Source organism: Argiope bruennichi, chromosome X1 (genome assembly GCF_947563725.1).
Source record: "Argiope bruennichi chromosome X1, qqArgBrue1.1, whole genome shotgun sequence".
In the NCBI taxonomy this organism is placed as follows: Eukaryota; Metazoa; Arthropoda; class Arachnida; order Araneae; family Araneidae; genus Argiope; species Argiope bruennichi.
In genome coordinates this window covers 64,386,047-64,413,823 of record NC_079162.1, presented here as the reverse complement: position 1 = coordinate 64,413,823, position 27,777 = coordinate 64,386,047, and the positions used below count along the sequence as shown (strand labels likewise).

Below are 27,777 nucleotides of genomic sequence, written 5' to 3'. Positions count from 1 at the left end.
AAGATTGGAACTTTAATAGTGGCATCTATTTATTTACATGGAATACAAAAGTGATTCATGTCACCATGTTTTACAGTCCTTCAATATAGTCTCCAGCATTGTGTACAACCCGTTTCCAACAATGTGGAAGTCGCAGAACACCTGTAGCAGCGCCTGTTCTGTTGATAGTTCGAATGGATCGGTCTACTGCCGCAAGAATCTCTGGAACAGTTTTGAAGCGAATGTCTTGAAGTGGTTCCTTCATCTTAGGAATTAAGTCAAAGTTACAAGGGCTTAGATTTGGGGAGTATGGTGGATGATAAAGTACTTTCCAGCCCCATCGAGCAAATCAGCCACAGCTTACTCTGCATACGGCCGAGCATTGTAACGCAAAATGATAGGGACGTTCTGCAGAAAGTGTCGCCGTTTTTGTTCTCAAAGCTGGTCTGAGATGGTGCTCCAAAAATTAGCAGTAATACTGTGCATTAACGATTTCCGGGGGGGAACGGTATGCGTTAGGATGACACTATCACAGTCGTACACGAGAATCAGCATAACTTTCACATTGCTGAGATTCTGAAGAAATTTCGAACTTCGTGGTGACCCGTAATGACGCCATTCTTTTGATTGTCGTTTCAGTTTTGGCTGGTACGATCTGGCCCAAGTCTCATCCAGCGTAATGATACGGAGTAAAAAAGTCTCTCCTTCGCGCTCATATCGCTCCAGGTGGGTTCGAGCAGCATCGTATCGTAGTCATTTCTGTATTTCCGTCAAATGATGTGGAACCCATCGTGAAGCAATTTTTCTCATGCCCAGACATTCCTTCAAAATGTGCAGCACAGTTGTATGCGCAAACCTTGTCTGTCGGGTCAGCTCATGAATGGTCTGGCATCGATCACTGTTCATTAGTGCGGTAACAGCCACAACCCCCTATAGACAAGGTCAGAACACTTACGTCACAGAAAGTAATGACGTCGCCCTGAGAGGTTACACGAGTGGGTGTGAATTGGGGGACCGAGGGAAGGAATTTCACCCTCATCAAGTTTACTGATAAGAAACGAACTCTTCGCTTCCCACGCCATATTTTAGCCAGTGGCCCTTCTGTGTTTTAGTAAACATGAAGTGCCTTTTCTTATTTGCAAGAAAAATCATTTGAATTACTAAAAATAAAGAATAGAAATGCCTTTGATCTGTTGTGTTCCAAACTGTAATGGAAATTACAGGAATAGCCCAAGAGTAAGGGTTTTTGTCTTTTCTAAAAATGAAGAGCTTAAAAAGAAATGGTTAAGTACCATACATCGTGAAGGATTTTATCCGATGCAGCATCGTAAGGTAAGCTCATTTAATTATTTTAAAGTAATGTCTAATGTTTCTAAATGAAAAATCATTTATTCTCACATTAGAAATGTAACAGCTCAGTAATATCTATTATTCGTGATTTTAATCAAGTGCATTATGAAAAGAATTATTTCATAAAATGCTGTAATGTAGGCAGTATTATTGTCAATAACAATTATAATATTTGCCGTAATTATGTTTACAAGCTTTGTTTACTATTATTTCTATAATTACGTTTACATAGTTAAATTTTATTATATAACATAATGATAAAAACCTGAGAGTAAACAAAATAAAAACTCTTCGTACTTACATATTGTTTTATGTTGTATATTTGTTATTGTATTTAAATGAAACATTAAAGGAAGTCAATATTTACGAATAATTTCCTTTACTGTAGGACTGTGAATTGCATTTTAAAACAAATGATATTGAAAGAGAAACTAGTATATTTGATTCGAAGTCAGGAAAATTATTAAGTGCCCCTCTTAAATAAACAGTTGTTTTTTATTCGGCTTTTAAATTAATCAGTAAAATTAAAACTGAAGTTCAAAATTTAAGTACAGAATTCAACACATTTTTAGACGAAGCAAAAGTTATAGAATGCAATTTGAATATTTCAGAAAATTTTGTTAAAACACGAATTCGAAAAAGAAAAAGATTATATTCCGAAATAAAAGATGAAGTTAAAGAATTTGGGTATTAAAAATATCACAGTAATTGATACTGTCATTGTACAGATAGAAGATAGATTTAAAAATGTGTCAACTTAATCACTGATATAAAAGATTTCAAATTAAATTCAGCAATTAAAAGTAGGGAAGAACTGTGATTGATAAAGGTGTGAAGAAGCTTACAAGCATTTGCTGAACAAATCATCGAAAAAAAAAATTGTTATTTTTCTGAAGTAATTAAAAGCAAAAACAAAATCATTTAACAGATATACACGCAATAGCATTATATATTATGTTTGTATTTTTTTTTTTTTTTTTTTTTTTACTTTACAAAAAACTTGGGGCTCCAAATGGTTTCTTGCACCCAATTTCCTTTATAGAGAAGGCCGGCTCTGATTATAATTCAGAACTTATGTACCATATATGAAGAAGAAATTTTCTAATCAAAAATATTTCGCAGTAGATATAATTTTTTTATGATGTAGTGAATGAAGAACAAGTACATGATTATGGCAAAGGCATTTCAGGATATAAACCAGAAAATGTTTATAGATTGGTAATTTGGTCTGCAGTCAATGCATTATTGAATAATTACATGATAGTTTGAAAAACTCTTCTAAAACCGGAAAGGAAAGAAAATTTGATAAATTTAGTAAAGATATTTCTAACAAAATAATAAAATATATAGTTAAATAAGAAGGCTCATCTAATGTTCAAAGATTTATTGGATATTTTTTGAAGTGTCAATAGAATAGAATATTGTTTCGTGAAATATTGTTTTATTGCTTTCTTGGACTTGACGCCAAGTCAAATATTCATAACATTTTTGTATGGAATTGTTTTGAAATTAATCGACAATTTTTTCATTCAGTTTTTGCTAAATAAATAGTTTTAAATCTAGGGGAGATACACCTACTGGGAAACCTGCCCTGCACATAATGCAAAAAAGGTAATGCATACCAAGCGCCGTACCTCCTGGGTGATGTGGAAAGCGGCTGCATTTTAATTATTAATGAATTCTACAATATATGTGTGTTGAATTGCATGATATGGAAGTATATGAAATGATATTAACAAGTGAAAGGTAATTTCTCTTGACTCTCTAGCGCGCAGAGACTTAACTTTAAGGGAATGAAGTGTACCGTCTCGTTGTTACTTCACGGAAGACCGCAGTGGCCTTGTCTATCGGGTGTTGTGCAACAGCATGCACTTCTGCCACATTTTGGCGTCCTTCATTGAAAGCTTTTACCCATCTTGCAATAATTCTGTAAGGCAAAGCAGATTCCCCGCAAGCCTCTTGTAGCCCTAGATGACATTGTCGTGCTGTACGACCTCTGGCACGTTCAATTTTTATCCAACTTCTTTGTTCTTGTTTTAAAAACATCCTGACAACACTTACTTTAGACCGCAAGCTAATACAAGGATCAGTTCTTCGCGTCACTCCGCATGCGGGTGATGTAGGAAGGACGAGTCTTTTTGCGGAGAGATAAGGTAGGTATGTAGCTAACGTGTGGTATACCTGACATTCTTTGGTTTTGTTGCGTGGCGTTTTTACAGCAGTGTTGCCACTATTAAAGTTCCAACCCCCGAATAATTTTTTTTTCTTCCTATTTTGGAATCTTCCAAGTCCTGCATATCTGGAAGTCTTTAAGTCCTTTAGTCCTTAAGTCATTTTTTGGGTTAAATGGCATTCTAGTCACCTGAGTAACAAAAGATCACAGCCTTTATTTCTTACTGGCTATTTTATCATTATAGATATTAAGATCAGTTCTTTCAATCACGTGTAGGGATTGCAATACCGGGACCGGTATTTTGAGCCATTTGTACAATTTTGTAATACCGATATTCACAAGTTTAAATACCGTTTTTTCGGTATTTACTAGAAATTTTTAAAATTACTATATGTTCAGGGATCGCGAACATAGCAAAATAGTATACGTTTTTGTTTTTATGTCTCCCTAATGGGCGAAATTAATTAGCTAATTAATGGCTTAATTAATTGCTTAAATCTAAATTAGCGAAACATGGATTATCCCTGAAAGAAGATATTGTTTCCATAACGACTGAAGGAGCAACAGTTATGAAAAAAGATGGAAAGTTGATTGGTGCAAATCAGCAATTGTGCTATGCTCATGGAATTCAATTAGGAGTAATAGATGTATTATACCGAAAAAAAATAATAATAAATAAGCAACAGAAGAATCCAAATACTGTGGATACAGAATCTCCGAATTCCAACTTTGAAGAGTGAGAGTGATATTGGCAATGAAGATAATGACAATGTAATTGTTGAAGAAGATATTGCTAATGAGGATGAAATATTAACCCATCAAGAATTGCTTCCTATAATTTATAAACTTCGAAAAATTGTTAAGATATTTAAACGTTGCCCTATAAAAAAAATGATATATTACTAAAATATATACTAACTGAAAATAAAACAGAATATATGTTAATATTAGATTCTAAAACGCGTTGGAACAGTTTACTCCTAATGATGGAACGATTTTTGAAACTGAGAAATCCAATCCAAAAAGCAATAATCGAATTAAACCTGTAAATTAATTTTTTCAGATGGTGAATTCGACTTAATATCCAGAACTAAATCAGCTCTACTTCCAATCAAACTGACTATTGAGGCATTATGTCGGAGAGATTCTAATTTATTAACAGCTAATGCAACAATAAATTTGATATTGCAGTCACTGAAAGAACAGCACACATCACTATCTGAAGAATTATATATTACATTGAAAAATCGATCAGAAGAAAGACATACCGAAATAGAAAATGTCTTATGGTATTTACATAATTATGATTTTAAAAATGAAGAAGAAGAAAAGAAAATAACCAATTCAAATCTGATTAAGTTTAGAGTAAATTTTCTTAAAATTTTTTGCCCACAAACCTATCCACATTCAAAAGAATTCGGTTCAGTTATCGAAGATTATGATGACACTCATGTCGATAATGAAAAGGAATTTTCTCTTGAATAAAAATTAGAATTTGCGATAAATAAAAAAAAATTGAATAAACCAAAATACAATACAGAAATCAGCTATATCCAAAACCATCCGACGAGAAATCGATTTATTTGAAGATGAGGGATTTAGAGGTAAATACTTGCAAAAAGTAAATCGCGCATTGCTAACAGTACCACCAACTAGCGTGGATGCCGAAATAGTGGTTTCGACAGCTGGTAATTTTTGCACAGAATTACATTCCAAGCTTAATGACAGTACAATTAATGCATTATGTTTTTTAAGATCACATTTCAAAAATTTGCAATAGTACCACAGACTGAATAGTGATGTTTACATTTTTTTTTTTTTTTTTTTTTTTTTTTTTTGTGATTTAAATAAATAAGATGTTCCTTTACTTTTTTGTGATTCTTTATATACTGTTATAATTTATAAGTTACAAATTATTTTTTGTGATACTTACACTCTCTAATAAAACTGGCAAATAAAAAAAGAAACATCTTTGTTTTCTTTCTTTTTCAAAAATTTCTACTACCTGTATTAAAACCGGTATCCCGGTATTAAGATCTAAAAATTACCGAATACCGGTATTGAAATTTTGGTCCGATATTGCAACCCCTAATCACGTCTCGTGAAAAATTTCCTTTATGGTCCCTTCATCTTTAAGTAAAATTGACGAAACACATCAAAAACATGCTATCAGTTTTTTTTTTATTTGTGCTTCAATTAAACATAAACAAATATTTAATATGAAAACAAATTAGTGCATTACAATGCATGTGCCCTTTGTGGCCTATCTCTTCATGTTTGATTTTTTGTAATTTATTTCTCTTGAGACCAGGGTCTACCAGACTAGTATGGAACTGATTATTCTTTGACAAAAGCTTTTCATGTCACAAAGACCGTTATTAAAAAGCTGTTTACTTTTGCCAAATTATTGTGCAGGATGACCTTCCTTTGACGTAAGCAGTCTAATAAAGATTCTGAATGAAGATACGATTTTGTCAGAGACAAATGGATCTATTAGTTGTGAGTATTGGTATTTGCATCATTCTGTGTGGATAGTGTCTTGAGTTTTGTGATTTAGTTTTATAAATTCTTTTTTTTTTTGTGGCTTTAATTATTGCTGAAGCAGCATTATATTACTTTAAATAATTGTTGGTTCTTTTATAATAGATAAGTAGTAATCATATTTTCTTTTACCTTAATTCTCCATAATCTTCGATTCAACATAATCTATTCCTTGATATAACTAGTCTTGTCTTGACATGTCCTAACTTGATATGTCTAGTTTAAAGAATGGCCTTGGACCTTTCACCCGTTTTGCAGAAAGATAACCTTTTCAGTACAAGCAGTTAATTTCTCTGCCTCTATTTTAGGGCTGCTGGCAAACTCATGAATATGAATGAAAATATTTTTTCTGATATTTTAAAATTTTTATAGTTTGCATACAAGGCATTATCATAAATTCTACAGAGGCCGCGGTGGCCTGGTGGTAAGGTCTCGGCTTCGGAACCGGAGGGTTTCAGGTTCGAGACCCGATTCCACCGAAGAACCGTCGTGTAAGGGGGTCTGTTGCACGTTAAATCCGTCATGACCAAACGTCCTCCCGCTGGTGTGGTGCGGTGTGGAAAGGAGGGTGCCAGCTCAGGTGTCGTCCTCGTCATCTGACCGTGGTTCAAAATTACGAGGTCCGTCTCAAAATAGCCCTAGTGTTGCTTCAAAACGGGACGTTAATATATAACCAAACCAAACCATAAATTCTACAGAGATTTCGTTACAGGACATAGAATTGCTTGTGTTGGAAAGCATCATTTTAAATTTTATGTTTTCCATGAAAGTATAATTAGTAGTATGCTCTATCAGAATGAGATTCTGTGTTTCTGTATGGTGTAATTTTACAGAATTTCTTGTTTATAGTGAGTAATATTCTTCCTTAAAAGCCAGGCCTTTTATACTATCTCTTTATTCATAAAATGGACTGCTTTGCCAAATATCTGGTTCCCTGGAGAATATCAGCAAACTACATCAAATAAATTGATCATCATCAGTTTCCTGCACTTCAGGAATTGGAGACAGTGTTTTTTGAAGAAACGAATTCCTTGCAACATTACGAAAGGTAAGCTCAATTTAAGTAAATTAATCATTAATGATTTTTTTTTGTATTTATTTATTTTAAGAAAAGGTTTTTATAAATATTGAATTTATTTATTAGAGGATTTTTGAAATCTTGTACAGACAGTTAATAATTTTAGAAACATGGTATTTAGACCAAACTTACTGTAAAAACAAACCCATGAATTTGAAAGGTAAAAAAAAAAAAAAAAAAAAAAAAGTAGCTGTTCAGAGGATTTTTAGTGTAAAAAGATAAATACTAAAATAATAATAATGATGATAAATAAAATTTTAAAAAATCAAGCTTCAGGAAATTTTTATTTGCTACAAAATCAACTGTGTAATGACAGTTTATTTAACTGTTGCAAATATAGATATCAAAATATGAAATGAAGACTCGAACCATGCAATATAGATATCCAATCTCTTTCAAAGATGGTTTTCAGGTGGAAAGAAAATATAAAAATGTTCAGCACAATGATCCTCTATGTTCTCTCTGAAATATCAAGAATACACTTTCAGTTTCAAATATATTAATATATTTAAATTTTTAAGATAACTGGAAAAGTTAACAGCATTTAAGTAAAATAAAACAATCTATGTTACTAATTTAGTGTTTAGTTTTGTATTAGAAAGCCTCTTTGTACTGTAAAACTCTTTTGTCCAGCTGTAGAATTTGAATCTCTGAAGTTGCTACTTGACATTTTACTTTAATATTAAATAATATTATAGAACTGTAACAATATGATCATCAATGTCAGAGTTGTCAGTTGACTTAAATCTTTTACCTATGGATTATAATATAACTTGGTAGGTCTCCAGGGTGGTGGGAAATTGCCTATCCAATATTATGGATATATATAAACCTGTTCTTATAATTTTAGTGCAAAAATTATTGTTAATGACATTTGGATGATTTTTATTTTAAAAAAATATCAATTAGAAATTGCCATTTAAAATTATTTCGAATGTCAGGGAAATAATTTTTCCTGGTGATAATTTTTGCAACAAATGAAGAAGATTTTTGACATAAATGTTTTCTGCAAAAGAAATCTTTCTAAATTTAATGAATATATTCAAAACAAATTTAGTCATCAAAAATTCAATTTACTTATCAGTTATTGCTTTTAAAAATGTAGAATAAAAATGTCCTACCACCCCATGAAGATTTATCGTCCAGTTGGCAACTTGGTTTAAATTTATGGAACTGTTTCTTATAATTTTGATTGGATTTTATAATTAATTTAGATTAAAGTATATATAGGGGAGAGTATTATACCTTTCCATGATTTTAATGGTTTTGAACAAAAGTTCACAATTTTGTTGCGATTGCTGATCTTAATTCTGCTTAGTTTTGCATTTATTACATATTTTAATAAACTCAGGATTTTAATTTTAATATTTTTAATTGTTTTTTTTTAATCTTTCATGATGGTTAACAAGCGTAGTTAGTGCATAGTACTATTTACTTTTGTACTTTTGACCAGGAGTGTTGTATTTTAACCTTCACTTATTATAAATACTAATATAATATAGCTAAAGCAAAAATGGAATTATAAGCAAAAATGGGAAATGAATTTTATAACATAAAATAATTATATAGCTATATACAAGAGCTTATAGTTTTAAAATGCACTTTCCTTTTAAAATGTATTTATGTTATTTTTTTAATGAATTAGAAAAATATTTACCAAACTTTATAATTCGAAGGGGGGGGGGAATTACTACTTTCAAATTTAATTAATTTTTTTTCTTAACCATTTTTTTTAAAGCTGCAGATTTTTTTATGAATCTCTTTCTATGTTTTTTGTTTGGATCCATCATTTGATTTTAGTACCTGTGAGGCCAGTTTTTCAGAACTGTCAATAATAATTTTTAATTGTACTTTTGGTTTTTAATTATTATTTCCTACTCTTTGTTTAATCTTCGGGAAAAGCTTCACCTTTTCTATCGTTGAGGAGGTCAATGGTATGTTTAGACTGGAAAATTTTTTATCAGAATCTATTTGGCAAACCTACAATGGTTGAATCATGCACAAGGTATGGATGAATCTTTGGCCTTTCAGATAGAAATTTGTCATTAATAAAAATTATTGATGTTAAAGGGAACAAAACTTACAGCATTGAACCTCTGCATGATATTACATGCAGTCAGATTTAGTAACCCAGTTTTTCCACATCATATAGTAATAGTTCTTTTATTTGATATGAACGTTCATTTGTCCATTGTAATAAGTTTGAAATGGGTCAAATACATCCCTGTCATACAGAGATATTCGATGATTGTTGTAAAGATAGAATAATAATAGTCTCACTTTTTTTTTTTTTGTCATTTTTATAACAGGAATATTCATGGTTGTCAAGGTATAACACAGCAGTTTTTTGGGACTTGGTCGAGTGTGATTAATTAAGTGCTTAAATAGCGGTAGGAAAATTGTCATGTGAAGTAAATTGAAGATCAAAGTAGTCTAAATGTCGAAAAGTAATATAATAAGAACAGAATCTTGGATGAAAAATGATCTAAAGAATTAACTACATAGATATAAGAAACTGCATAACATTATATATCGAATTGCAGACTGAAGTGTGCTTACAACTGAGACATATTTCAATTAATCCTTCTTTCAAGAAAAAACTTCTAATCGACAAAGAAATGAAAAGAGAAAAATTTCTTTCGTCTTCCAAAACAATTACCTACTCGTCATTATAATGTTTATTCAGATAAGAATGAAAATCTCTTGCTGTAGGCCAAAAGACCGTCAGATATAGATGGCATCTACAAATTACCATCTCTCTCACAATCTGATTAAATTATCTTAGGTGAATTACTTTTTAGTAATGAAATCAGATAAATATTTTTATTTGCTGATGTTCAGATAAATATTTTTATTTGCTGATGTATCCATTACTTTAAAAAGCAACAAATTAAATTAAGTAATTATTGCGTAATATTTGAATTTAATTCAAAAATTTACATATTTTGTCTCTCATTACCAGCACTAACAGAAGTGGTTAAAGATACAATACTCTCCCCTATTAAATTTTTTAATTGATTTTATACGAATTATTATTCAATAATATTTTTAAATGAATATATTTACAATGAAAAAAAAATATTTATTTCATAACACAATAAAATAAAAGTATTTCACTAGAAATAATTATTTAAAGAAGCAGACACTTTTATTTATTTTTTTTTAAAAATTCCTGTTTACCACAAAAATTATTTAATGGATACTAGAATGTTTCATTAATTTAAGAAAATTGCTGCTGCAATGAAGCTTAATTATAATGTCTTAAAAATAATTTTAAATTAATGGCTTTTTTGGAAATGAAATTCATTTTTTTTAAAATTTGTAGCACAAGAAAATAATTTTTCGGTTAAATGTTTGCTGCAAAAACTTCCAAGATTCTTTACACAATTTATTTATTGAAAGATTTTTTAATGTAGTTTCCGGACCAATCACAGTAATTGAAAAAAGTGTGGCAAAAATATCTCATCGCTTGTCTGTTTTATTAGCCATTAAAGAACAGTGAACAATTGTCGTTGAATTGCTTTTTTTTTTGTTTCAATGGTGCTACTACTTCAGCTAATTTTATTTATATAACTTATTTTTAATATGTCTCCTTTAAATTATCATTAACTGCTATTTTAAAATGAATATATGTATAATGAAAATTATTGATATCTATACTTATAATAAAGTTCAATGTGTGTGTGTGTGGTTGCGATCTACAGGCCAGACCGTTTGACCTACAGCTACCAAATTTGATACATGTATACCTTGGAGGTCGGGAATGTGCGCCTGGAGTCCCTTTTTTTGAATTTTTAATTAAAATTTTAATTATTAATTAAAAACTATCTTTCCCGTCAAAAAAATCTTCATTTCCTCACCGCCAAATTAGTAAGGTTTCAGTTTTTTCTCCCACGCTAATGAGGTTAGGCCTAACATTTTTCGACCGATTATTTCAAACGATTCTGTTTATTTTCTTAATGTTTGATGCATTTAATATTAAACGTTGTTAATTAATCGATCTTTCAGATTCATTCTGAAGTACTTTTGAATTAAAATAAAACAGAATAACGGAAATAAAAAATGTATAATCTGCATTGCGTTACCATAACGCGTTGAAAATTCATGCTCATTAAATTCTGATTGTTGACTACTATTTTCAACGGATGCGACTTGATTTAAATTATTTTTAGGTTAGTTGTATGCTTTTGTAATTAAATTGTATTTATGTTAGTTATATATATTTTTTGTATATGCTTATAGTTTTAAGTACATCGTTTTTTAAGTATTTTTTTAAACCTGTTTCAGACCGATTATTTTAAACGATTCTGTTTATTTTCTTAGTGTTTGATGCATTTAAAATTAAACGTTGTTAATTAATTGATTTGCTCATGAATAATCTGAGAAATTTTGTTGACAAATTCTTGAGATATTACATAAATTAAGAAAGATATTCTTTAGTGCCCATAAGGTTTAAATGCTCAGTGACTCTGTTTTCAGTAATCATATTTAAAAAAAAAAATGCTTTATTTCAGTAAGAAATATTATTTATATTAATTGCAGATTAATCATTTCCACTTTAATTTAAAGCATAAATTCTACGGGCGCTAACAGAAAATTAGAGAGAGATACATATTACGTTATTTAAAATATGTTAGTTATGTTAGTTTTAAAATATTTTGATGAAGAAACTTTTAAAGTAGGAATTACATAAAATATTTAATTATTAAAATTTTAACGAGCATTAAGATTGGCGAACGGGCTGGTCACCAAATGTGGCTAGTATTTAATATCACAGTAAAATAAAAGTATTTAACACGAAAAAAAAACCCGGACATATTTTCTGAAAAATTTGTTACTTGAATTCACTTTTATTGGAACTTATGAAATATTCTCCTGCTTTTGTAATTTCACATAGGTAATGCAAAACCAAGTTTATTAGTTTTTCATTCTTTTCTATTTCAACTAATTGCACAGCGTTTTCTCTTTTGATATCCTACTGCCTTTTCAGTTTTCAGGCTCCTGCGGCTTTTGAAACCTTACCCCGTAATTCTCAAGGCATACTTTCATGTGTATAGTATGCATGGATTGTTGAATATATTGAAGGGAAAGTACGCGTAATTTTTCTTTGTAGATAATTTATAATGGGAGGGGTGTGGGTGGATTAATGATGTTGTTCGCTGAACTTTCATTTCCATTAGCAGGTGTTTCTATCTAATTCCTTTGTGTTATTGAATAATTATAAACATATGGGTTGAAAAACTCTTCCCTTCTATAGAACCGAGTTGGAGGGTAGAATCTTACTTAGATCTTATAGGAGAATGCCCAATTTAATCGCTTTGTGATTAAAATCTTATCACAGGTACGCGTGCGTTCAAGGCATTGAAAGGGAAAAGGAACCTTGTTTTACACTTCCCATATAAATGGAAAATAATAAAGGCTCGCCCCTACGAGGCAGAGGGGGGATGGTCTGCAGATATATTCAAATCCCTTGAGGAGCTGTTGGATACTTTGCCCCATTCTCTTTGGAGATAATTAAAGGTAGGAAAAATTCTCTTCGTGTAAAAAATATTTTTGTCAGGGAATAAAATTTTAATCATTTCTTTTAAGGTTATAGAAATGTTAATATAGTACTCCTCAAAAAGTTAAATGTTTTATACAAATTTTAATTTTTGTAAAAATTATCAATCGATCGATATCTGTGTCTCTATATACAATACAAATGTTAAAAATATGCCTTTAAATCGATGAATCTCAATATATCAACGAAAGTCTTTCGTGCTGCCATCTATTGTGTTCATAAGGAATTTATTTCGGAAATACTAAATTGTACTAAGGTTTTTCCATGTGATGTATAAAAGAACATAATATAATATGTATCATTGCTTGATGGAACGATTTTATATTCTTTAAAAAAAAATTTATTAAATGGAACTTCATTGAATTGGTCAAGCATTAGTCAAAAAATAAATTACCACATAAAGAAGTGTCGTCGTCTTAAGCAGGAGATTAACATTTAAATAAAATATATTTTTATACATAAAATATTTTTTTCACATATTTTAAGTATTCAAATCTTGAAATAATAGAATTTCAACATTGATAGCAACGCGTCTTGTTATTATTATTTTATATTTGCGTTGTAGGCACCATCTTTGAAAATATGAGTTTAATAAAAAATATTAAAGTATAATATTTAAAAATTCATGTTGATGTAAAAATCATACCATAATTAATTCATTTCTACACAACGCCAGGATAAAATTATTATTACACATTTTTTGTAAAAAATTAATTACATTTTAAATGCAAATACCTACTATTTATTAGGATTTTATGTTTGGTCCACTTACTGTAAATAAAAATAGTTTTATGATATTTCCGTGTAAATTTGTTTCCTTTTTCTGCAATTTCGCTGGTAACGGTTGCTACGTTGCTGTGGATAACCTTGCTACCTTGTTGTTAATGTAGACAAAACCAATTTAAAAAAAAAAAAAAAAAAAAAAAACGTTTTTTTACAGAACTAATAAATAAGATTTACTGCTGATCATTTTCCGTGTAAATTATAAATAGTACAGATTAACACAAAATATGTAACAATAAAAGTTCAATGTGTAAAAAATAGTGGCAAAACAGTCGCTAATTTCATTCTATAGCCTTTTCGTACTCCTAATCATACCTTTAAGCTGATTTATAAAACATAATTACGGATATTATAGGTATTACGGTATTATAGGTAAATATTTCTTTATATTAAGAATGTCAACTGCGAAATAACTCACCATTGTTAAATTTCTACAAAATATCCTTGACATTTGACAAGTTAAACAGGATAAAGGAATCAAAATGAAATGCAGAAATGCTGGTTTAATACAAACGTTTCTGTGAATTAATTGCGATGTTTTTATTAATATTTCAAGTTATAATGTATATATATACAGTGGCTCCCAAAAGTGTTTGTACACTAAAGAAATTTGCAGAAATTGTGTTCTATACTTCTTAATAAAGCATTTTATTAGTTGGGTTTTTTTAATTAGTATCTTTAAATAGTTCTTAATAAAACTGAACAAATATTTTTATAAAAAATCAAGTAGTATTGTTCTAAAAAATAAATAAATAAAAAATGTCACAAAATTAGAACACAAAAGTCTTCGTACATCCAAACATTATTTATTTAAATTCATCATAAAAATATCTTTTGCGGCTTATTTTTCTTCTAATTGAAAAATACACTAAAATCGTTTGATTTCAATATTTAATATCACAATTATTTATTCTATTTACTTTATTCTTAGATATGACGCGCATTCGTAAAGAAACGAGTTTAGACGTACGAAAATTAATTATATTTCATTTTAAAGCTGGAAAATCAATTAGAGGCATTGCAACTATAACTAATCTACCTCATTCAACGGTGCAAAGCATAATAAAACGTTACAGAGAGGGAAAAAGGATTGCAAACAAGCCTCGTAATGGTCGCCCTCAAATTCTGTCAGCTAGAAGTCAAAGAAATATTGTGAGTAAATTTCTAAAAAATCCACGTCTGAGTGCAATAAAGTTTATTTCACAATATAATGAATCAAATGGAACTTCTATTTCCTGTGAAACTATTCGTAGAATTCTTCGGAATGCTGGTATACATGGCCGCTCTGCACGAAGAAAATTCTTTGTAAGTCAGAAGAACAGAATTGCTAGGCTTAAATTTGCCAAATCTATGATAAACCAGCCAGAGAGCTATTGGAATCGTGTCTTATTTGCAGATGAAAGTAAGTTTAACATCTTTGGGTTGGATGGGAGAATCATTGAATGGAGAAAAAAAAAGAACTTAATCCCAAAAATTTAAAACATGGCGGTGGAGGTGTCATGGTTTGGGGGTGTATGTCAGCGGCTGGAGTAGGCAATTTAGTATTCATTGATGGTATAATGGATCATGGAGTTTATATAAATATTCTCAATAATAATTTAAAAGTGTCAGCACAAAAATTGGGCATTTTAAACAACTTTGTGTATTACCAAGACAACGATCCTAAGCACACGGCAATGAATGTTCGGTTTTTTGCCTCTATCATTGCCCTCAAACCCTTAAAACACCAGCTCAATCACCGGATTTAAACCCTATAGAACATATTTGGAAAGAATTAGAGGTGCGAATAAGAAGTCACGACATTAAATCGAAATTTCAATTGAAAGCAGTAATGATCGAAGAATGGAACAAGATCGGTGCAGAAGTAACCGACCGTTTAGCTAAATCTATGCCCAAACGTTTAAAAGCTGTTATAAAGAATAAAGGATATCCTACTAAATACTAAACATTTATAAAAATTTAGAAAATTTCATATTTAGTGATGTTTTTTTAAAATGTATGATCACTTTTGTGTCCTATTTTTGTACAATTTTATTTATTGTCATTTTTAAAAAATATAATTTGCATCGTAATTAAAATTTATTCTTCACTGCTTTATTAAGAACTGTAAAAATATGCTATCAAAAAAATTTTCATGTAAAAATAAGAATATATAATGGTAAATAATGAGGTTTTTAATTGATTCTTGTTGGTGTACGAACACTTTTGGGAGCCACTGTATATATATAGTTTCGGTTATGAAAACAAAATGAATCTCACTTTTATCGTTTGGTTTATGCGGATTACAAACTCACATAAATATTATTAGTCACGTTATAAATTCTTTCACATTCAAAACGAAATATTACAACAAAAGCTTTGAAACTAAATAATAATAATAATAATAATAATAATAAAAAACCCTTAAAAAAGCCATAAATAATTTTGTTTTGAGTGTTGCAATTGTACTTTTTTTTTCACTACTCTCATCCGGTTTCATTTATTAAAATCAGCATGTAAATGTTTACCTGTTTCGCTGACCTGTTTGTTCTGATTGAGATAAAAGAAAATTTTCAGAAATGAAGTAAAAATAAAAAAGAATTTTTAATGATAATTGCATACATTTGTTTCCATCGTTAATTGTAAATGAAACATAACTAGAAAAAGAAAATATTGTAACGATACTTACAGTATATACTGTATTACAAACCAAACGATTGCAATGAAGAAGATAAGAAAAATGATACAGAATTTGTTTAAACGCCAGTTAGTATTTTCTGGCCTGTTAACAAATATTGTTGATCTTTTGTTACCCATTTTTTTTTAATTGGTAAATAACGAACTGGATGCTAGTTGAAGCAAATTCATAAATTTTTGTCAGTTTGTCTTCGTAATTTAGCGAAAGCCCGTTGCCATTTGAGATAATGATAATTCAGAAACGTATATGGCCAGTGAAGGCATGAGAATGAAATTTTGTTGAAATAAAAGAAAAAGTATTTATCATTCAGTATCAAGAAATAAAATTTCTGAAAAAAATAAAATCTAATTCTCTTGGTGCTATCCGAATCAAATAAATCAGTTTGCTCAATCGAAATTAAAACATTCCATTTGATTCTAATGGTCTGTTTTCATAATTAACAATCAATAATCTCGAGCAAGAAATACAATTAAAAATTTGAAGAGCAGATATTAAATTAACTTTGTAATTTAATATATTCGAGAGTTTCGTGCTTTTAGAAAGTAAAGATAATGTAGTATAAGATAAAACCGCGAGATTTAGTGAAATACCCCGTAAAACGAGCGCACAGTGGTGAAAAATGAAATTTGTGCAACCCGCATATTTGCGCTGCTTATGTTAAGACAAATACTATATATGTTTATTCTATTCTAATACTATTTGTTATTCATTGCTAAATAATAGAGAATATTAATAACAATTTAAAAAATTCTTCTTTAACCATTCCATATTTACTGAAATCTTGGTTAGAAATCATCAGTGTTATAGTAGTTTTCAAATTTATTTGTCGGGGTTGGGGTGGAGGGGAGTCGAATAAAGTGAGTTCCTGATTAGTCGTGGGATTTAGTGCAATAACCGCAAATTATCTGCGTTAATACGGAGGGAAAAACTCATCACAAAAATGTTGAATACTTTTTATTCGCAATAAGGGCCTACACATACAACTTTTTTTTTTTTTTTTTTTGATTTAACAACATTGTAGGGTTAATTCTATCTAAAAGCGAGAACTTTCGATCTTATGTGTTCGAAATTTCCTTGATGTTTTTAAAAAAATTGTTTACTCATTTCTCTTAAGAAATCTAAAAAATTATTTCTAAAGTCTATCTTTCTTCAAGTATTCTGTAAAATCCCATTCTTAATTAGCATTTTATTGAGTTGCTTTCTCTTACTAGTTGTCTATTTTAAAAAGTCAGTTAATTTTATTTATCCATTTAATTCGAATTTCTTAACTTACTATTATGTTTTACACAGAATTATAAACCTTTCCATCAATAATGGCCCAAAAAGTTTAGATTATGTTGAAAGTCTATACACAAATATTTCTAATTGTAAAAATCAACCTTGATTTCAAAAGCAAAATGTTGAAAACTTTCAAAATGCTCCCTACTCTCAAGTATAATTCTTTATTTCACTATATGATGTCAGATTTAATAATAAACAAATTGAAAACCAACCAATTTGTTAATAATAAACAAATTAAAAATAATGAACAATTGATTTAATAATAAAAACTTATTCATAATTATTGAATTTTCAAAAAATTGATGTCATTATGACGCATTTTTTATTTTAAGGTTTATTAGAATGATATGTGGTTTGTAAATTACCGAAATATGAACAATTTTTATTGATCTTATCCACCAGTGTTCTTTGTGTATACATTTTTAAAAAAAATCCACATGCACATCTAATATGCTTAGTATCCATTTTAATTCTGGTTCAATACTTTTAAATTGTACTAGATAAGCAGAAACCCCCAGATGCAAAATGCTCTAACAAAGAATTTGATTTTATTTAAATCAATAAATGTACTGCAGAAAAAATTCTTAAGCCTAAATTTCTTTTTTCAACCCCATAATTTATATATGGCAGTCATATTTAGTAAAAAATTCTTGAGACTGTAATATTTTTGACAAAATTGTTCCACTCTTCTGAAACTAAGATTGATTGAGTTATGAAGGTTTGAATTTAAGGCCAACCAATGGTCGCCTCAATAGTGCTATTGTAAATTTTATAATTTGACTAGTTTTAATTCCACTAGAGATTATAACTTCATTTTTGTTTAAATTACTACAATTTCAAAAATATTTTACTAAATATAATTGATAAGATCGAGAGCCTATTTGAAAATTTAGTTTTTCATAATTCTGGCAGCTGTACATTTATTGGCTCAATCAACCTAAGTTACAACTCTTTACATCATTTAAATCTTTTTTTTTTTTTTTTTTCCCAACAGAAAGGTTGTGCCTGTCTCTAATAATTTAGGAATTAGCTATTGAACCACAAGTAGAGCAGACAGATACCTTATATATTTCACTACACAAAAAATATTTTTTTGAAACTGTATTATGTAAACTAATATTAATAGTAAAAAAAAAAGTTAGATCCTAATATATTAATTACTAATAATAATAAGAAAAGTTAGTGTTAGATCCTTATTTCAATGTTCTACTTCATGTGTTATACATCCTTGTTGAACTATAATTTTATTTGAGATCCCCACTTTTTTGTTGTAGTTGAAAATCCTATTTATTTGTTCTTTAGATGAGGCTGTATTTCTGTTTACTTGGTGAAAATTAAGGAAGAGAGGGTGATATTATATGCAATTTTAGCTTTTTTTATAACACATGAAATATACATGATATTAAATTTAATTTATTACTGCACATAATTTATTGGATGCTTATTGTGAAGGTTTAGATTTTATAGTCAATGCTGTAATTTTTCCTCCATAGATGACCAAAATCTCCACTTACATTCTTTGGCATCCATAAAAATAAAGCAAGTGTTCCGAATTTTCATGTTGCATGAAGTTTGCAATATTTTAACAATGCAAATGAATGAAGAATAGTTAAGTTTTTGTAATAAAAAATGTTTTTAAATTTCTAAATGCTTCCTCAATTTTTTTGCTGCAAATACTTGAAACAGGAACTCTGATCATTATATATATATGTTGGTTTTTATATACTATTTTTTTTCTGTCTTGCTTGTGATGAAAATATTTTCATATCTTTTATTAACAAAAAAATTTACTACTGATTTCATTAAAAATAGCTTATTATAATAAATCCTCTTTAGTGTTTCAGTATTTGTAAGCAAAATTTTATCTGTTTAGATTAGAATAAATTTAGTTATCACATATTAATTCTGCTGCTAATTACTCGATAGTGTGGATATTGTATGCAAGAAAGTGAAAATATATATCATATCAGCCATCGTTGGATTGGTAACATGGACATTTTTTTTTAATATCTGTAATATTTTTAAGGTAACATTTTATACTTTTATGTAAAATGCTATCTATAATGCACCAAGCTCATATAGTATATACAATGCAATCTTATCTTCTACAATTTTGGTTAAAATGGAAACACCACTTGCACCAAACAGTGCTTTTATCTCAAAGCAAATTTACAAAAAAAAAAAAAAAAAAATTGACATTTTGAAAACAAATAAATAATAATACCATCAATATTTTCATTCATTTGGAAGTGCAGTGTGAAAACAAAAAATTTTATTCCTATATCAGTGTAATTTTTAATGAATAAAATATTTGCTTTTACATTAAATGCACAAAATCTTTAAACTATTCATAAGCAAAACTTTAAAATTTTTAACTTGTTTGGATTTTTGAAGTAGTATACAAACTCTTTATAGTTTTTTTAATTAATTAATTCTACATCTTTGAATTAGGCTAAGTGGAATAAGAGTACAACAGTAGCAATGTACTGACTAATAATAAAAGCTATGAGCTTATTGCTTTACTGCCAGTCAGCATCATATACCCAGCATAGATGAAACTAATTAAATCTGTTTTAACTGGCTATTACGTCCCATTATTTAAAGCCTCTTCAAGGTATGATTATGACAGATAGTAAAATATCTTTGAACATTGAGAGCTAAATATTATTCAAACTATAAAATGTGATTTATTATCTTTAAGCAAAATTATATTTGCAGTTGATTGGCCAGAAAATTCCTCACAATGCTATAACATTTTTTTTTTTTTTTTTGAAAATGTATTGGCTAGCTTGCAAAATTCTTTCCATTTCTCAAACTTTTGTCTTTCTAATAGTGGCTCAGCTCTTACACCTGAGTATATATCATATTCCAGTCTGTTACTTAAAGGATTAAGTGAATGAATGTAAAATCTCATTATTTGCATCAAAATATCTTGCTGATCTAACCACCCTTTCAATTGTTACCCCCCCCCCCCAAAAAAAAAGTGCAAATGCATTATTTTCAAAAATTTATACCCTGTTTCTGATATAACAAGCTAAGCATAGCAATAATTCAAAAAAATATTTTTCAGAAACATGCTTAATGTTATTGTTATATGATTATATCGGTAACCAGCAGTTTATATAATATAGGCAATCTAAAGAATACCTAGATGTTTTACTGAATGCCTGGCATTTTAATCAAAGTATGAAATAGGGGATTTATTGTATATTCTTCCTCTGCATTGTATGTAAAGCCTAGGCATTTTGTTGGAAGATGAATACTATTTAAGTAAATTGATAAAAAGGATCATGATAAGGCTGTTATTTAAATGACATTCATTCCTCAAAAAAAAGAAAAAAAAATGCTTTGAAAAAATGAGAGTATCATTAAAATACTTTTTTTTCAAAATATGTAAAAAAAATTAAAGTTGTACAAAACAAAACTTATGCATAATTTATTAAAGAAAACAATGAATGAATATGAACCTATTTGTTGCACCAAGAAAGAAAATAATTTTATTTTTAATTACTCTATTTTTTTCTAACCATCATTTACAACTAGCCGGTTTGTGTGTTTTAATGATCACTAAAAGTTTCAATTAAACAGCGTTCATTTCTTGATTTTAATGACTTCCTCGTCAGAATTTTCTGAAACTTCAAACTCAGATAGTCATATAATTCATACTCTTATAGAAGTCTTATACTGTTCTGTTCATAGCTCTAGAAATTTCCAAATTGGCTGCCTCTTCTCTAAAATATGAACTTTAATTGAAAACGGAAATGATTAAACATGAATTAATACAAAACTTTTAAGTAGTAAATTAAGGTAATCACATATGTATTTCATTTTATAGAAAGCCTTAGAAATATATAAAATATTAATCGTTCCATATTATGTCTGGCCAGCATAATATGAAATGATTATTATTTTTTGGGTTTCTATAAAATGCCAGATTTAATTTTCTTGGTAACATATATAGATTCTTTTTCTTTCTCCAACCCCCCCCCCCAAAAAAAAAGCTGTACCTTTGCTTTGCTGAATGAAATTTTGCATAATATGTATGTATGCATATCACAAAATTTTGTAAATATAAATAGATTAATTAGTTTTTCGTCAATACTTTATTCAAAATTGTTCCTCTGTGCCATGCTAATGAAATTGTTATAGAATATGTGTATGAGTATGTATGTATCCCATTAATATTCTAAATGTTTTCTAATTATGTCATATTTTGACACAAAGCTATTTTCCAAGCTTTCTGAAATTGAGTCACAATTGCCTCTGAACATAGAAATAAACATAGAAAATGTAACATCTATAAAAATGCCCATAAAATTTTTTTATTTGAACAACTCATCTAAATTCTAAAATGATGCTCCTCTTCTTCTTTTCTATGCATATATTAATTACTAATACAATTTTCATTCAGATGCTTTCAATTTACTACATCTTATGAAAATTATTCTTCAGATACTCTTTGGTAAGAAAAGCTCTATTCTCATCTCTCTAACTCTTGCAAATTATGCCATCTGTACCATTAATGAGGACCTGGTATTATAGAAATTGCCACTGTTTCTTTTGCAGCTCTCCTTTCTGTCCAAATTCAGTTGCCATGCTTTTCTTAGGAACAAATTTTAGGACATCCCAATTGAATAAAATGATTTAAAATAAAACAATGAGAGTTGAAATATTATTATTATTTCTTGTAGTTAAATTTAAAGGAAACTTCTTATAAATATATGCAATTTTTTTTTAATTAATGAGATAGAAAGAGCTTTGGAATTTTTCATATCCCTAAAACTATTCTATACAAATTTAACAGTATGACCCAATACCAGGCATATCATAGGCAGCCTAATAATGCCTCAGTATAGAATTAAGCATAGGGAACTAGAAAGAAAACAGATTTTTAAAATACATCAATTATTGTATTCACATTTAAAATGTCATGGCTTGCCTACAGATATAGTAAAAGAATAAACTAGTCTCTCAATGTGTTAATTATATATTAATCTTGGCAATTCTTATGGCATCTTGGTTACTAAATCCATATTTGCATTTTAATTTCATCATTTAAAGAATAAAACATTACCTGGGATGCAATAGAAATCAGGATGAAGTTAAATGCTGTTACAATGGTTTCAATGGATAAAGGTTGCAAATATTTTAACATGAAAGATTAAGAAAAATGTCTTTATTTCACCCTTTCAATAATTCTTGATAACAATCATATGTATTTTGATTTTAAGAAATAACGGACAATATTTTTTTATATTTAATTAGTGCAAAGATAATTTTCCCACTTTCATATGTAATTGCAGCTTGCTTTATAAGATTTTTTTTATCATTCAGGTGCTATTTAGTAAATGTGGGTAAGGAGTACAGGAGAAATAATATGAATGAAAAAATCAGTTTCAATAATTTAAGTATTACGAAACCTAATGTTATTGAAGTGAAATGCATAGATTGTGAACTAACCTGTTACTTCAAATTGTAAGATAAAATATTTCATCGTCCCATTAGAATTAATACATATTAACTTCCGCTGCTTATTAATATCAATTTCCATTTTGTCTTCACAAACAGTTTTTTACCAGCTTGAACTTATAACCAGGAATGGCATTGCTTAATCTACTTTTTAATTTTCAAATAGAATAAGTCTGTGTGAAAGTTTCTGAATTATTATTTTCAATAATGATGATAATATTTATTCTTTCAAAATATAGTTATAGCATACATAAGTTTTATTGATTTTTGGAAAAGAAAGACCCATTCCCCCCCCCCCCTTCACAAACCAGTATGTTTCATTATGGAGAATATTAGACCAAAAGTGTTTCCCTGTTTGTTAAATTAAAACATAATTAAAATTTCTCAGTTAATATTGTTGTAAAAAATATTTCAAAACGATTTATTTATTTATTGCATTTTTTCTTTCATTTTTATGAAGTGCATAGATTGTTTCCTATAGTGCAAGGTCATTTTATTTTTATCATTCATATAACAACTTACATTTACATAAATAATATTAGTTTTCATTTATATTCAGTGCTCCAAAAAATAATAACAACCTTCTAAGTAGGATAATCCAGTCATATTTCATAAATAATGTATATGTTCTTATGAATTGTTTGATCTAACTCTAAGTAATGTTGAAATAAACCTTTGTCAGAAATGTGATGGTTTAAAACCTTTTCCATGCATTTGAAGATTTTTTTTAATTTAATTTCTTTGCAGACAAAATTGTTTTAATCATTTTAATTACTGAAAGTGTTTTTTCTGCATTGATATACTACAGTTCCTTACAATATTTCACAATAGAAATGCAGTGAATTTTCTTTCATTTTTACTCAATTATGAAAGTGATCATAAAATTTAAAATTGCTTTCATTAATAAAATTTCATGCAAGTAAAACATTTTAACACATTATTTAACACATATTTTAAAAATGTAAGACATTCTGTTACTGAATAAAGAAAGTGAAATTTCAAAGTCTTTTTTTTTTTTTTTTTTTTAGTTTTTTATTTTATGGAAAGCTTGCATTAGACATAAAAATTTTATATGAGCCTAATATAAATAATTACAAGATATCTTTCTTGAGAAGGAGACAATTTTGCTTTTAAAAGTTCGAAAATAAATTTGAAGTTAATTTCTTTTTCTTGGAAAGAGTATTATACGCAAGCTTTCTTGTATTTTTCTTTAAATATTCAATTTTGGTGGAAAGCTGATCTTCTTGGGTGCGATTCGAGTGCTGTTTCCAAGGTTGCGAATCCTTCTCTCGGTGATTCTGAAAAGAGAAAAATAATCATTTCTCCAATTTTATGAATAGTATTATACAAATTTAAAAAAAAAAAGGATTGCCTTCAAATTTACATTGAAAATGAAACAAAATACAATATGTTTGCATTTATTAAATCTTTCATTTAAAATAATTTATCAAATGAATAAACTTTAATCTTTAGTATCCGAGCAATCTTTTTAAATTTTAAATCGAAGTTACCACGAGTATCATTATACTACTAAATCTATGTTACCTTCCTTACGCTATACACTTTTTAACATTAAATAAGTTCTCATTTCAGTACATCAGGCTTACACAAAAATCATTGCTTGATTCAATGTAGATCTCTTTTTGTAGTGTTGTAAGTAATAACGTCTTATCATAATGTTAACATAGAAGCAGTTTTAATAGTTCATGGTCTATAAATTCGTCGAACAGGACTATTAGCTGTCATGATTAAAATAAAATTAAAAAATTGAAATTATGATAAATATTTATATTTCTGTACTTATAATTAATTATTCAATTAAATGTAAAAAACTTGAAGGTTTTTCTTTTATACATACATTTCCATCCATGTTCCATAATGTCCCAGTGCAAATGTGATGATTAGAATGCCGACATCGAACCAATCTATACGCCGAATTAAATTGCGGCAAAATGCCCTTATTCTAAAGATGATTCTTCGATAATTAATATCGTTATGCATTTTTAGCTGTTTTTTAGCTTTAATTTCAGTTAATAATGGTAACTTTGCAATCTCAAAATAATGTTCTGTCGAATTTAAAAATGATTGTTGCCATTTGAATTTATGTAAATTATTAAAATAAAAGTAATTTTATATCGGATCTCTAACTGCGGGCCTTGACGTCTAAGGGAAATATTTCGTTATGCGGACCGTTTTGGAATAGACTGAATAGACTGTACCTCTTTTTACAGTTATTTTACTCTGGTGTTAGAATAACACTAAAAAGTTTATACCGATTTTGGAAATATTGCAAATACACCATATTAATATAATAACTAATCATTTATTATAATTCATAAAATATATTTGAATTTCAGTGTAAAATATTTTGACAAATTAATTAATTTCGAGGTTAAAAGTAGTTATAAAAGGTATATAAAAATATAATGAAAATATGTTTTTTTTTATATTGACAACAGATAACTGATGATGGATGCTCCTAAACGCTTCTCTAATTAAAATTATATCTATACTGGATTCGCTACATTTTTTTTTCATGTTTCATAATTTCTTAATAAATTGTCGAAATTTTTCTCGTTGATTAAATGTAAAATTTTCAGTTTTGTATCCCATTTACAGAAAATTGATTTGTACAGTTTCGAAAATCAAATCTGATATTTTAATAATATATATTTTTAAAAAAATTGATTTTACAGAACCAACCATATGGAAATAAATATTCAAAACAATGCTATGTATTTTATAACCTTTTCTTAGTTAATTCAATTATCTGAAAAATTTCAAATTTATCAACGTTCTTTCTCCCTTCCTTATAATCACAATGCGAATTTGACGGATGAAAGTAAATTAGCTACTCTGTAATGGTATTTGTCACATTATATGTATAGTTGTAAGTGTCAAGTGATAAGACGTCGCTTTTTTGCCGATTAATCATTGTCTTTTGGCTAGATGTTATGAGTTATGAGAAAAAATGATTTTCATAGAGTATTTCGATTATTTGCAAGTGGAGTTATCAGGGAAACATACTTTTATATTTTACCGGAATAGGGCGATAAAGTTGTTTTCTCTAATGCAGAATTCAATGAATAATAGTTCTAATATTAATCGTCATTTTATTCATCTAATTGTTATTTCTTAGGTAATAAATTGGTAAATTTATTTTGTTTACTTTACTGCGAGAATTCTCTTATCAAAATCTTGTTAATGGTTAAACTGAATATATTAAAACACTCTTTTCTCTTGACACTCTTGTGCAGTATGCATGCAAAGAAGAGTTGTTTTGCTATAACCAAATTATGCGAATTCATTATTAATCACTGGAATAAGTAAATTGTATTACAGTAAATTAAGTTTATTTTAAAGTAAAATATCTGTTTTTTTTTACTTTCTAAGTTACAAACTGAAATTATTATTCTAAAGAAATATTATCGACTGCAAATTACGACAAAATTAAATGTATATGTTATAGTAGTTTTTTAGCTGCACTAAAAGAGCTTATCCAAGTATGCACTAAATTTGTTAAATATATTACTACCTAAATTCTTCAGATTCAGCATTCAATATTATAATTATGTAATCGATAAAAGCATTTTTTTAAATTTTCTTTTTAATTTTAATTATTCTTTTCAGTAAAATCTATATAATTTCAAGTGCTCTAAATTTTTAATAGACTTTAGATAAAGTTGTCTTGATAAATTGATAATTAAAATAGTTATTCATAGAATATTCATACATAATACATTAATCCCTTGACTTACGAATTTACTTAACTTCCTAATTAGATGGTGCATCTTATTAGAGACAATTATTATTTTCATTCCTAAAATAATATAAAGGCATTTGAGGCAATGATGAGTTTTCAAGTTATTTTTGCATTTTAAATTGCTTAATAGTTTCATTTTGTTGCAGATTAAAAATTTAGTAATTCGATGAGCGATTTGGACTCGTCATCGTATACAAAGAGGTTAAGAAAAATCAATGCATGTGACTGGGGGGGGGGATAAAACTCAATTTTTTTAGAGGAATATTAACTTGCAATAGCTTCGAGGGAAACAAGTACTTAACCACAACAACACATGCCTTAAAATGAAGACAGGGGAGTTCATATTCTAGATCTAATGGATTTTTAATAAAATGCATTGTTTTTTAAGTCCGAATATGCATTGAAAAATAAATACATGGGAAACCTAATATTTAAGTAGTCCATTTTTCACAAGTACATTTTTTATAGGTTTTATAAAGTAGCAAGTTTGTACATATATTCACGAAATTTTTTCTCCAACTTTCTTAAGAAACAACAAAATCACTGTATCTTTTCCGCATTCTATATTGTTGGTGTCCGAACTACAATAATTTTTGTTGTGCAGGCGGACGCATTCGCCTCGGTTTTGAAATATATAAGAATTCCTGCTCGTTGTGGCAATTCTTATAAAAAAAATTTTTTGTAGGGAACTATATTTTAAAAAACTCAATTTTTTACGAAAACATGGAATATATATTTATTTATCATGCTGTATTTCTAAAAAATATTCTTTTATAAAACTTTGAATTTAATTTCTATATTCATGTTATGTAGCTTCCATGATGAGAACGCGCATTTGTTCAATTAATTTAACACATTACTCATCCGCAGTCTGTGTTTCTATCTATATATTGTTGAATATTACCCACTGAAAGCTTCAGTGTCGCTCATAGGTGCCTTGTGGTGAGTAATGTTTGTCCGGCTTTCTTTCAAACCAATATATGTGTTTTATTTCATGGAATAAAGTTTATACAGAACGATGGTAAACGCATTCAATGTGTAAGACATGCATACATACCAAAACTTCTTCCAGTATCGCGAGGTCGGCTGTACTAACTGAGCTCCTTCTTTCGGATCACAGAGT

The 27,777-nt window shown here is 28.5% G+C and overlaps 1 protein-coding gene across 1 annotated transcript; it reads right to left on the bottom strand.

Moving 5' to 3' along the window:
* Positions 1-732: 732 nt before the first annotated feature.
* Positions 733-3,375, bottom strand: LOC129959245 (uncharacterized). The gene is made up of 2 exons (XM_056072068.1): positions 3,148-3,375; positions 733-909 (listed from the first exon to the last, which is right to left on the bottom strand). The coding sequence occupies exons 1-2, from the start codon at positions 3,373-3,375 to the stop codon at positions 733-735; spliced, it is 405 nt and encodes a 134-aa protein (XP_055928043.1).
* Between the last annotated feature and the right edge of the window lie 24,402 nt (positions 3,376-27,777).